This window comes from Coregonus clupeaformis, chromosome 23 (genome assembly GCF_020615455.1).
Source record: "Coregonus clupeaformis isolate EN_2021a chromosome 23, ASM2061545v1, whole genome shotgun sequence".
Taxonomy (NCBI): domain Eukaryota; kingdom Metazoa; phylum Chordata; class Actinopteri; order Salmoniformes; family Salmonidae; genus Coregonus; species Coregonus clupeaformis.
In genome coordinates, this window is record NC_059214.1 from 45,851,104 (window position 1) to 45,864,958 (window position 13,855).

The 13,855-nt window shown below is 41.9% G+C and overlaps 1 protein-coding gene across 1 annotated transcript; it reads left to right on the forward strand.

The window, feature by feature from the left end:
* The first annotated feature begins 8,274 nt into the window (after positions 1-8,274).
* pou3f3a (POU class 3 homeobox 3a) lies at positions 8,275-13,650 on the forward strand. The gene is made up of 3 exons (XM_041843918.1): positions 8,275-8,351; positions 8,800-8,868; positions 10,492-13,650. The coding sequence occupies exon 3, from the start codon at positions 11,261-11,263 to the stop codon at positions 12,545-12,547; it is 1,287 nt and encodes a 428-aa protein (XP_041699852.1). The 5' UTR covers positions 8,275-8,351; positions 8,800-8,868; positions 10,492-11,260; the 3' UTR covers positions 12,548-13,650.
* Positions 13,651-13,855: the final 205 nt, after the last annotated feature.

Sequence of the window (13,855 nt, forward strand, 5' to 3'; positions counted from 1 at the left end):
AAGAAATCCAGAAAAACGCATGTCAAAAATGTAAAAATTTGATTTGCATTTTAATGAGGGAAATAAGTATTTGACCCCCTCTCAATCAGAAAGATTTCTGGCTCCCAGGTGTCTTTTATACAGGTAACGAGCTGAGATTAGGAGCACACTCTTAAAGGGAGTGCTCCTAATCTCAGTTTGTTACCTGTATAAAAGACACCTGTCCACAGAAGCAATCAATCAATCAGATTCCAAACTCTCCACCATGGCCAAGACCAAAGAGCTCTCCAAGGATGTCAGGGACAAGATTGTAGACCTACACAAGGCTGGAATGGGCTACAAGACCATCGCCAAGCAGCTTGGTGAGAAGGTGACAACAGTTGGTGTGATTATTCGCAAATGGAAGAAACACAAAATAACTGTCAATCTCCCTCGGCCTGGGGCTCCATGCAAGATCTCACCTCGTGGAGTTGCAATGATCATGAGAACGGTGAGGAATCAGCCCATAACTACACGGGAGGATCTTGTCAATGATCTCAAGGCAGCTGGGACCATAGTCACCAAGAAAACAATTGGTAACACACTACGCCGTGAAGGACTGAAATCCTGCAGCAACCGCAAGGTCCCCCTGCTCAAGAAAGCACATATACAGGCCTGTCTGAAGTTTGCCAATGAACATCTGAATGATTCAGAGGAGAACTGGATGAAAGTGTTGTGGTCAGATGAGACCAAAATCGAGCTCTTTGGCATCAACTCAACTCCCGTGTTTGGAGGAGGAGGAATGCTGCCTATGACCCCAAGAACACCATCCCCTCCGTCAAACATGGAGGTGGAAACATTATGCTTTGGGGGTGTTTTTCTGCTAAGGGGACAGGACAACTTCACCACATCAAAGGGACAATGGCCATGTACCGTCAAATCTTGGGTGAGAACCTCCTTCCCTCAGCCAGGGCATTGAAAATGGGTCGTGGATGGGTATTCCAGCATGACAATGACCCAAAACACACGGCCAAGGCAACAAAGGAGTGGCTCAAGAAGAAGCACATTAAGGTCCTGGAGTGGCCTAGCCAGTCTCCAGACCTTAATCCCATTGAAAATCTGTGGAGGGAACTGAAGGTTCGAGTTGCCAAACGTCAGCCTCGAAACCTTAATGACTTGGAGAAGATCTGCAAAGAGGAGTGGGACAAAATCCCTCCTGAGATGTGTGCAAACCTGGTGGCCAACTACAAGAAACGTCTGACCTCTGTGATTGCCAACAAGGGTTTTTCCACCAAGTACTAAGTCATGTTTTGCAGAGGGGTCAAATACGTATTTCCTTCATTCAAATGCAAATCAATTTATAACATTTTTGACATGCGTTTTTCTGGATTTTTTTGTTGTTATTCTGTCTCTCACTGTTCAAATAAACCTACCATTAAAATTATAGACTGATCATGTCTTTGTCAGTGGGCAAACGTACAAAATCAGCAGGGGATCAAATACTTTTTTCCCTCACTGTAGCAAGCTAAAAACACAGAGCCTAACGTTAGCTAGATGTCATGTCATTGGAGGAGTGGGTGAGTGGCCGACTTTTTCCACTCATATTGTTATTTGGTGGCTACAGCTAGAGATGCAGGTGTCATTTTGGTTACCTAGCTATGCTGAACTTGAACGACTGTTATCCAAAGTTAGCATGCAGATCTCTTAGTTGTCAATTAAATGTATTTGGCATCGATCAAATGGGTGGGCAGGCAGTTCCCATTCAGTTGTCAAAACATTGGTTGGGACAAGCATGCATTGGCAGGCAAGCTGCAGAAGGGCGAGCAGGCTACTATTCCCCATTGTTCATCAGTGCAATTTTGACGGCCAACTACAAGCTGGAAAAGTTTGAGAGGGTTTTTCTACTCTTGCTTCCTTAGATTGTAGTTAATCTCGCTCTGGCTAACATTAGTTGTTGATTGTAGGGAGGGAGAGATAGCCTACCTGTTCATGGTTGTTTGATCGATAGGACTGTAAAGTTCCCAAATGTAAGAGGACTCCCGTGGTATTTACATATTGTACACCAGTCACAGAAATCCATTCAGGTGTACTTTTGTGGCTTTTGGCGAATGCGTTCGAATGGTCTAAAGTCCTGCTGATGTGTAACAGTACTCTTCTTGTGTTTTGTGGTGAACAATCATCGACAAGGACTCCAGCATGTACTACCAGTCACAGGTTTATTATCTGATGGGAAACAGCACGTTATTCAATGCAGCCAACAAAGATCCTAATCCTACTCTGCACGCGCGCTGGTTTGGCGCTTGTTGACTGGGGTAACCATAGTTACCAAAAAGAACGCAAGCTTACCACAACAGGAATACATGAAAATTACAATGCACAATATACTAATAATTTCACAAATGTACCTGATAGGGAAACAGCACGGATAGCACGTCATGCAACGCAGCCACCACAGATCATTCTACTCTCTGCAGACGCGCTGTACAAAATACATAAAACAGCCCCAGACACAGTGAATAACCAGCTAGCATTAGCTGAAATTATATTCGACAAAATGCACCACAAATATTCACAAAGGAAACACCACATCTCATGTACATTATTCCAGCAATTTTACAAACAAATTGATACAAATTGTACATTCCGATCTGCTCTTAGGAGTATAAAAATCACTTTTGATGTACAGAGCTTTGCAACAGTTAACTTACTACTGGTTTGCGCTTGTTGACTGGGACGATTCTAACTCAACCACCGCCCCTTGTAAGCAAGCCACACAAACCAGCAGGTAAGATTCCAATAGAGTGGCAAGTGAATCACCAATAATAGCTCTGTTACAGTAGCTACTGCCTGTAAACACACAGTCCAGTTCAAAGTGGATGATGGCAGGCCCATGTGGGAAATGGCTTACTTGCATATAGGCCTAATGTTGCTCTGATTGGCTATGGTGCACCGGTCTGTGCAGAGTCAGGTCCTGATTACCATTCTCCTAGCAGCAGGATATTATGCTGGCAGCATGATGGCGGATTATTATTAATATTTCAAAATAAGAGTCCCCCCTGCAAAGACGCTAAACTTTGGGAATGTCGATTGTTTTACTCTCACTCTAGTGCAGTACAACTCAAATCAAATCAAATCAAATGTTATTGGCCACATGCGCCGAATACAACAGGTGCAGACATTACAGTGAAATGCTTACTTACAGCCCTTAACCAACAGTGCATTAATTTTTTATAAAAAAGTAAAATAAAACAACAACAAAAAAGTGTTGAGAAAAAAAGAGCAGAAGTCAAATAAAATAACAGTAGGGAGGCTATATATACAGGGGGGTACCGGTGCAGAGTCAATGTGCGGGGGCACCGGCTAGTTGAGGTAGTTGAAGTAATATGTACATGTGGGTAGAGTTAAAGTGACTATGCATAAATCATTAACAGAGTAGCAGCAGCGTAAAAAGATGGGGTGGGGGGGGGCAGTGCAAATAGTCCGGGTAGCCATGATTAGCTGTTCAGGAGTCTTATGGCTTGGGGGTAGAAGCTGTTGAGAAGTCTTTTGGACCTAGACTTGGCACTCCGGTACCGCTTGCCGTGCGGTAGCAGAGAGAACAGTCTATGACTAGGGTGGCTGGAGTCTTTGACAATTTTTAGGGCCTTTCTCTGACACCGCCTGGTATAGAGGTCCTGGATGGCAGGAAACTGCAACCACCTTTGAAAAAATAAATGGATAATTTGACGTAATTTATTTGTAATACTGCATTATTTATACCAGTATTACACAAATACTGGTATGTTGAAAACTATTGTCTAAACTATACTTAAAGAACAAAGTGCTGCTGGGTATGTACGACACAGCCCCACTCCAAAGCTAACCATATTTGGTTAGTAGAGGCCCTACGGCGTATTTCCCACCCCACTTTAGCTGGGACAGGTAGAAAGTTATCTCTACAGCCCAATATTCTCAACATACCAGTGTCAACAATGTATTTTTTCATTATTGGTAGAAGTGGCCATTGATTAAAATGTAATATCTTTTGAACGAGTTATCCACATTGCAATGTTTTGAAATGCGGGCTTTTAATTTGAAGGTTTCCTCATTAACATAGAAAAGGGACGTCATCGCTTGTGCTGCTGGTAGAATATTAGTCGGGTCCTGGATAAGACACGTTTTTATTAGGTTTTATTTACTGCAGTGTTTATTGATTGTCCAAACGCACGGCCGCTTTCGCACTATATATTGCTATAGAATTTTTACAAATGTCTTACTCTGTCATTCCCAAACATTCTATTAAATTATGGAAACGTGAAAATGACCATATCTAAGCGCTAGCTTGTCAGTAAATCAGTAAATCAGTAAAAAGGCATCATATTCTTCCTGGGGCTGTATATCAACAGATTTTCATACGATTTCATGTTGCTAAAACGCTGTCAGTTCTACTTTAAGGCATTGTCTCGAATCTAGGTTGTGCCTTTAGATTTCGAAAATGAACAGCTAAGGAAGTTTTTTCACTTCTTTGATTTCTCAAACCCCAGCCTGGTCTGCTTGGTCTGCCTCGCAAGCGTTCCCGGAGGTCTCGCGATGTTACGTCTCTGGGTTTAGAAACTCTGTAACCTAACGTTCCCTCACAGTCGCCTTAGTTCCCCCACAGTTCCAATAGGGTGATATCTCACCATCTCAGCTGTCCATCAAAATCATTTGGCTTCAGCCAATCAGCGTGCCCATATGCACATCTGGACTCTGACCCCTCCCACCCCAGGTCAGAGTGTTTTAGTCGTCGGAGGAAGAGGCAAGTTTTGGCTAGGAAGATTGGGCATACATCTAAGAAAAAAGACAAGTCCATTCCTATTGTAACCGAAGATTCTGCATGTGTGTGTTAATTATGTGTGGTGGTGATGAAGATGAATAAAAGTCCTGGACTGATAAGCATCCTTACTGTTCTTGCCAGACAGCATGTAGCGAGTCAGAACATCTACAAATCAGCATTAAGTAGGCCTACATAGCGGGTGAGGGCTCAGAAGCAGAACTCTCAGATGAGCTCCATATAGCCGTTTTTACACTTCACATGTTATCACATTAACTTCACATAACGTGATCACATGAAACATGTGTTTTTGGAACACTTCACATGCGATGACATTTGAAATTCATGTGGTTTTTCGTAGGGGATGGTACTATACATTAGGATAAGGCCTGTCTACACTCTTAGAAAAAAGGTTTCCAAAATGGTTATTCGGCTGTCCCCATAGGAGAACCCTTTTTGGTTCCAGGTAAAACCCTTTTGGGTTCCCGGTAGAACCCTCTGGGAACCCAAAATGGGTCTACCTGGAACCCAAAAGGGTTTTACCTGGAACCAAAAAGGGTTATTCAAAGGGTTATCCTATGGGGACAGCAGAATAACATTTTAGGGTTCTAGATAGCACCTTTTTTTCTAAGAGTGTACCGGTGGAAGTTATGGTAGCATTAAATACATTATCCCCGTGCTTCTGAGGGCGGTTTATTAATGCATAAACCCTGATAAGCAAAAGCGATGTGTGAATGAGGTGAGCCCAGTAAATGACGCGTTCCATAAGTGTAATAAAATGTGCCGGTTTGGATGATTTACTTTTACCATGGAAGGCCTTCCTGTTTGTGATGACGGCCTAATAGTATCAACAATAAACTTTTCGTGAGGGGAGGGAGAAACATAAGACGACAACATTCTCAAATTGTCTTGATCCAGCAGGACACTGTATAACGACAAAATAACTTTGTCGTAGTTCTATACTAGCTATAAAAACACAATAGCTGTAACTACTCAATTCTAACATTACATAGGCCAACAGTAAATATAACCGTTTTTGTTGTAGCCTAATAAATAAACAATTGTTCTTATTATTAATAATATTAGTACAAATCGTTATTGTTATTGTAATCATCAATATTGATATTTGCTTAACTGTTATTTTATTATTACAGTAGTCTGTTAGTTTGATATAGTTTTTATAGGGTTGAAATAGCCTACACCTCTATGTTTTCATTTTTCGTTAATTTTAAATGTTCGTTAACTTATAATTATTATTATTATTATTTTGTATATATATATATATACATAAAAACCATAACTGCCATGCCATTTGATTTAACGGAATACCGAAAATTCCGCCACATGTAGGCCTAGGTCTAGGCTGCAAGGACCCCGTCCTGGGTTATGAGGATTTGTGCAATCCAGGTCCATTGAATAGCTCTCGATTGAAATCTAACAGTGATTACTTTAAATACTTCGATTTTTGTTTTCTTCCATGCATTGAATTCTCGTGTCGCCTGAGGGGTCCTATTCTGATACTGCTGCGTTTCTCCCGGGTTAAAACTGAATGCGCGAGGGCAGCTCGCCCCATTGATGGGGAGACATACTAAACACCCCTGCCCGGTTTCCATGGTGATTTGAATAGGAGAAGGGGGAAAGGTGGTCGGTTGTATTGTGCATTGGTGTCCGTTTAGCCTACATGCACCATCATTCCGACAGTTTGTCTTGGAATACAATTTAACAGTAAATAAATAGAATACAATACAATACAATAGAATAGATAGCTGTTTTTTTTTTTTTCAAGTTTAAGGCCTAACTTGAGCGCACAAATCGAATTTATGCAAAGCTCTGGCATGCAAGGGTACACTCTTAGAAAAAAAGGGTTATTTGGGGTTCTATATAGAACCTTTTGGTTCTTTGGAGGAGAAAATGGTTATGCAGTGCCTTCAGAAAGTATTCACACCCCTTGACTTCTTCCACATTTTGTTGTGTTACAAAGTAGGATTAAAATGGATTGAATTGTCTTCTTTTTTTTTTTTACTATCTACACAAAATAATCTAATGTCAAAGTGGAAGAAAATTCTAACATTTTATTTTATGGTAAATAAAACACTAATATATCTTGATTAGATAAATATTCAACCCCCTGAGACAATAGGCTACATGTTAGAATAACGTTTGGCAGCGATTACAGCTGTGAGTCTTTCTGGGTAAGTCTCTAAGAGCTTTGCACACCTGGATTGTACAATATTTGCCCATTAATCTTAAGAAAAATATTTAAGCTCTATCAAGTTGGTTGTTGATCATTGCTAGACAGCCATTTTCAAGTCTTGCCATATATTCTCAAGCCGATTTAAGTCAAAACTGTAACTAGGCCACTCATTAACATGCAATGTCGTCTTGGTAAGCAACAGTGTATATTTGGCCTTGTGTTTGAGGCAATATTCCTGTTGAATGGTGAATTTGTCTCCCAGTGTCTGTTGGAAAGTAGACTGAACCAAGTTTTCCTCTAGGATTTTTCCTGTGCTTAGCTCTATTCCGTTTCATTTTATCCTAAAAAAACTCCCTATTCTTTGCTGATGACAAGCATACCCATAACATGATGCAGCCACCACCATGCTAGAAAATATGAAGAGTGGTACTCAGTGATGTGTTGTGTTGGATTTGCCCCAAACATAATGCTTTGTATTCAGGACAAAAAGTTAATTTCTTTGCCACATTTTTTGCGGTATTACTTTAGTGCCTTATTGCAAACAGTATGCATGTTTTGGAATAACTATTTTTATTCTGTACAGGCTTTCTTATTTTCACTCTGTCATTTATATTAGTATTGTGGAGTAACTACAATGTTGTTGATCTATTCTCAGTTTTCTCCTATCACAGCCATTACACTCTGTAACTGTTTTAAAATCACCATTGGCCTCATGGTGAAATCCCTGAGCAGTTTCCTTCCTCTCCAGCAACTGAGTTATGAAGGGCGCCTGTATCTTTGTAGGGACTGGGCGTATTGATACACCATCCAAAGTATAATTACTAACTGCACCATGCTCAAATGGATATTCATTGTCTGCTTCTGAACTTATTTAGGCTTGCCATAACAAAAGGGTTGAATACTTATTGACTCAAGAGGTCAGCTTTTCATTTTTAATTAATTTAAAAACATTTCTAAAAACATAATTCCGCATTATGGGGTATTGTGTGTACACAAAATCTAAATTTAATAAATTTTAAATTCAGGCTGTAACACAACAAAATGTGGAAAAAGTCAAGTGGTGTGAATACCCCAGAGTGTAATGGGGATTTTAGAAAACAACAGCTAACAAAAGATAACTGATTATAAATAAATTCGGCAAATTGTTACCAAGGTCTGAGTGGCAAACAGCAAGGTTCATACAAACCTGTGCTGTTGCAAACTAAATGCTAGCTAGAAGCAAGAGGAAATAATTTGTTTAATACAAAAAAATACACTTTTAGATAAAAATGGGGTTCTATATAGAACCTTTCTGTCAATTCAAATGTTTACTGCCATTCCTATTCAAAAACCAACTGCCATTCCAAATTGGTTCAACCAATTAGCAAGTAGCTGAACAATAAGCACGTTAATTTTCAATGTTTTAAGGTAAGCAAAGTTGATTATTTAATTCAAATATATGAAGCTAAAGTCATATGATAAACTATAGGCTAGATAAATAAAGTTTAAATGTTATTAGAATTTGAGCTCGTTTGTAAACTAGCCTAGCTAGCTAAACAGAAAAAGATAGGCTACTTTAATTCGCAAATTTACAAGTTAGCCAGCTAACTCTTTCAAATAAACATTATTTGTTATTATGGGATATGCCAAATAGAGCTACAGACCCAGCCTGACATTGGCAATTAGCTAATTGTTACTTTTATTTCAGTATAACTGTGGAGTCAATTGAAGGGACTATGTTTCATTGAAGCCATTAGAAGGCTGTTGCTGACTGAGAGGAAGTAGTCTACTGTATACATTTATAATAAATCTAGGTGATTCAATAGCCTAGTTAATCATTACATGACTTTTAACACACTATCTATGTTTTGCTCAGTCTGGCAGTAACCCAGAACTATCAGAGGCAGAGGATTTCTCTTTCGGCTGCTGCTGACAACAACTGCATGTAAGTTGTTCTTCTACATCATAATAATTAGGCTATATGTCTGCATAGCGTTTTGTCTTCATTTTGGAAGATTAACTCACGTTTATTTTTTACGATTACCTCATATTGTTGCTCCTTTTGTCTTCTCTGGAACCAGTCAGGCAACAACCCATACTGTACTGGAGGTAGGTAGCCCAGCAGCGAAGGAGTTAGACCTGTGGCCGAAAGGTGGCTGGTTCGAATCCCCGGGCGGGCGCTAGAAAAAAACGGGCGGAATTGATCTGACAACTGGAGGGCTGCTGGGTTCACATCCTCAAAACATTCCCCTACCGTTGGGCCCTTGAGCAAGGCCCTTAACCCCACAACAATCTCTCAAAATTCAAAAATGGCACCATGCAGGATTCTATATGGAACCATTTTGGTTCAGTGAAGAACCTCTAGGGTTCTGAAAAAATATCCCTGTAAAAGGGTGAAGCAAGCAATAGAACCCCTTTTGATTCTATAAGGAACCTTTTTTTCTAAGAGTGTATCCTTCAAGCCTATGCAGGCTACACACAAATGTTCACTTTTTCTTTCTTTTCCCCCCCAAACATTTTTTTTATCAGATCCAAGAGAAATGTTCCGGGAAGGAAAACATCAGTTTTGGCTGAAAATGTATTAGCCTGCACCTGGTTGGGTGCAATTTCTCTTCTTTCAATTTAAAGAAAGCTCCCTGTGTTGAGTGTTTGGGTTTCTAAGACTGGGAAAATCTTGTGGCTAGAAATATTAGGAGAAAGGTTATGATTTAGCTTACCACCACTCGCACACTCTCTGGAAACATACTATTAAAATAACTATTCTCCCGAAGATGGAAAAAACTAACGGACTCTACATGATGGCTTACCTCGATCCTGTGTAATTGTAAATATTGCACCCTCACGCACATTCGCCCGTGCGTCACGCCCAGTGGGTCTTGCTTCAGTACGAAAGGGAGAGGGCATTAAGATGCAAGTGGCGTACAGAACCCCTGGGTGTGTATCCAGAGCCGACCTTATATCCTTGACACAGGCCACCTCCGCTCTGCGCTATTAGACAGAGGAGGAACAACACAGATCAGTTGCGCTGTTTGGGCCTGACATGACATCCCTTACTGGCGAGAATGTCGAGAGTCAGTGTTTCCCTCCAATCTCCAAAGGACTGCTCGATTTGGCCTTGTTTGCATGGGGCTTCTCTCTCGCTCTCCGTTAGAATGGCGAGAGTCCGTTTCCCTTCAATCCCCGAAGGACTGTTTGCATGGGGCTTCTCTCGCTCTCTCTCCTTAAGAATGGCGAGAGTCAGTGTTTCCCTTCAATCCCGAAAGGACTGCTCAATGTGGCCTTGTTTGCATGGGGATTCTCCCTCTCCGTTAAAATGGCGAGAGTCAGTGTTTCCTTTCAATCCCCATGATATTGGGGTCATATAATTTGATTGTTTTTTGATTAGGCTAATGACAATTTTGTTATTGTGTTATGAATACTACAATACTAATATCATTAGGTAAATATACCGTTCTATATATTCATAATAATGTAGGCTACGCTATAATTTGCCTAATTACAATGTCAATATTATATATCACCCTATATTATCATCTAATCAATGAGTCTGTTATTTATTTTTTTCCAGAAAAGGGAAACTTGCCTAGAGCACCCGAGGCAGCAGAGCTCTCGAGATGTGTCTATCCCTCTCTGTGCATCGTCCAATCAGCGGGAGTCCTGCTCTCCACTTCCGCTGGTAATTGGGGGAAGATGGGAAGGCGTGCGCACGCTTGGCACAGGGTAAACACTTGCTTTCAGAGAGAAACGGGTAGAAGTGTCAGATGGAAGGAGAAAAAGAGTGAAGGAAGAAAATAGATAAAAGCATTTATGTAGACCATTGTATCATTTGGAATTGTGTAGTTTCCAACACATCAGATTAGAAGAGCAGCAACGGAGAAGTACCTGGAGTGTTTATGAATTTTCTTTTTCCGACAAGCCTCCTTCGACAAGGATCATAGAAGACAGCGTCCTTTTGTGGGAGATTACTGAATCGATACATCCAGTAGAACTTTACAGGAAGCAAAACTTTTCATATTTTTTATTTATTTATTCTAAACATTTTTTCAAACAGAATGCATAAAGATCATTTTCTATTCACCAATCGCTGCCTTTAAACTGGTGGAATGTGAATACCTTTTCATAGGCCTACTAATAGATAAACAGAAAATCAACTTCATTTGCATTTTTTTGAATATTTTTGATGGATTAGTTTGAATTATTTGATCTCCATTTTATGGCATAGTATAACATTCAACACGCTTTCTCAAAGTTTTAAAACATTTTTCTTGGATTAGAGCACTCTGTTTGAGAAGATAAATTGATCCAACGAGGGAAGAGGGAGATCAATCACAGGCTTTATGGTTTGGGGAATGGCAACAGCCACCTCCAGTCCATACCTGGCCAGCAATAGGATCCTGTCCACCGGCTCCATCGTGCACTCAGACCGGGGGGTCGGTGGCATGCAGCCGGGGAGCACCGCTGTCACCTCGGTGTCGGGCGGATACAGAGGGGACTCCTCGGTGAAGATGGTGCAGAGGGACTTTATGCAGGGCGCTATTGCGACGAGCAACGGGGGACACGTGTTAAACCATGCCCACCAGTGGGTGACATCCCTGCCTCACGCCGCCGCTGCAGCAGCCGCAGTGGCAGCTGCCGAAGCCGGCTCTCACTGGTCCTCGGGCCCCGTGGGAATGACAGGCAGCCCGCAGCCGCTGGACGTGAAGAGAAACTCTGGCAGAGAGGACCTGCACTCGGGCTCAGCTCTACACCACAGATCTTCGCATCTGGGCTCCCACCAGGCACACCCAGGAGCCTGGGGTGGCACCTCAGCCGCGCACATATCCAGTATCTCCGAAGGACAGCAGCAGCAACAGTCGCTGATCTACTCCCAGCCCGGGGGATTCACGGTTAACGGGATGCTCAGCACACCGGGGAGTAGGAGCCTAATGCACCCGGGGATGGTGAGGGGGGACTCCCCCGATCTCGACCACAGCAGCCACCATCATCACCATCACCACCACCATCATCCACATCACCCGCAGCACCACGTCGGGGTGAGCCATGACGCTCAGTCTGACGAGGACACGCCGACCTCGGACGACCTGGAGCACTTTGCCAAGCAGTTCAAACAGCGCCGGATCAAACTCGGCTTTACACAAGCGGACGTGGGCTTGGCGCTGGGCACCCTGTACGGCAACGTCTTCTCACAGACCACCATATGCAGGTTCGAGGCGCTGCAGCTGAGCTTCAAGAACATGTGCAAGCTGAAGCCGCTGCTCAACAAATGGCTGGAGGAAGCCGACTCGACCACCGGTAGCCCCACCAGCATCGATAAGATCGCGGCGCAGGGCAGGAAGAGGAAAAAGCGCACGTCCATCGAAGTGAGCGTTAAAGGAGCTTTGGAGAGCCACTTTCTCAAAAGCCCCAAACCCGCGGCCCAGGAGATCACCTCTCTGGCGGACAGTTTGCAGCTGGAGAAGGAGGTGGTCCGGGTCTGGTTCTGCAACCGCAGGCAGAAGGAGAAGAGGATGACGCCGCTGGGGCTGCCACACAGCCCGGAGGACGAGTACTCTCAGGTCCGCAACATGAGCGCAGACACACCGTCACCCTCCATGGACTGCAAGCGAATGTTCAGCGATACGTGAGAAATAAAACAAAACACCGGACAATAATATTTATTTAGTCTCAAATAAGACACTGTAAGGGCCGAAAAAATACTAGCAAGATCAATTATCTTTTACACGTGATGCCAAGTGGGAACAGTTACTTTTGGGCCTCCATCCTGACCAACAGTGTGTCTGGTATTTTCTTTCAGGAAAGTAAGAAATTAAAACGTGCAACATTAAGCAACACATTATCGAATGGACCGCGCAATGAGAGGTATCAACTCTTCAAGTTATTTTTCTTCAGGTAAATGTTTGTCTCATTAGGATTTAGGAAACAATCTTAATCAGTTTTTAGCCTGCTATATATTCCAATAAAGTGCGTGTGTGTATTTCTCAAACTATATCTTTCCCTTTTATTTAATATGGAACTTGCCCTGCTTTCACCAAAAAGATTGTTTCAGTTCTCTGCCCCATCTTTGGCCCCATGTGAAAGACAATGATAAGCTTTAACCTCTCCCCATGATCGCCCTTCTTATTTTGTAATATTTAATATTGTGTAGGCCTATTTTAGAACAAACAAAATCCAATACACTTTTTTGTCCCCTTTGCAGCACTTAATGTTATTGGAAATGTTCCCCTCTGCAGTTGAAGGGGGTCACATTACATTCCCAAGCATTAGTCATATGTTTTAGTTTTGTTTTTACAAACAAGTTATGATACAAATATTTTTAAGAATCACAATCTTTTTCACCATGCTGACTTTCTGTTCTAAGGCTACCATATAATTAATGTACTATAATGAGCTATACTTTATTTACCCTCAACACCTTGCATTATGTGGTATTGATGACTTAACAGTTGAAGTTTGTTATGATTAGACTGTAATTACAGTGATGATGATAGGCCTTGCCTACATGTTATTTTCAAAGGAGCACGAATTCCCAAAAGCTGACGTCGATGTTGTTTGTTATAGCCTTGTATACTTCTATGTGATGATTTTGACAGTAGCCTAATATATTTTAAGTGGTTATTTCATGAAGGATTATTGAGAACAATAAATGTGTCATAAGGGATACCATTGTGTTTTCAATGTCAGCTCACCAAAAGTACTATAGGCCAACTTTGAAGATCTGAACTGCAGAACATTCTACATAGGCCTAATCGAGGCCCTATCTTGTAAGGGGGGGGGGGGGGGGATTTACCACCCAACGGGAAAAAAAACTTGCCACCCAACACACCAACCTAAAAAAGTCAACTGGATTGAATGAATCCACTATAGGCTATACATGCAGGAGAGCGCAAAAGGACCTTTACGAAAAACGATAAACTTTTCGTGAGAACTCTTGG

What these genes read in the sequence shown, in the direction of transcription:
- pou3f3a (XM_041843918.1), top strand. Translation starts at nt 11,261, where the DNA reads ATGGTTTGGGGAATGGCAACAGCCACCTCCAGTCCATACCTGGCCAGC.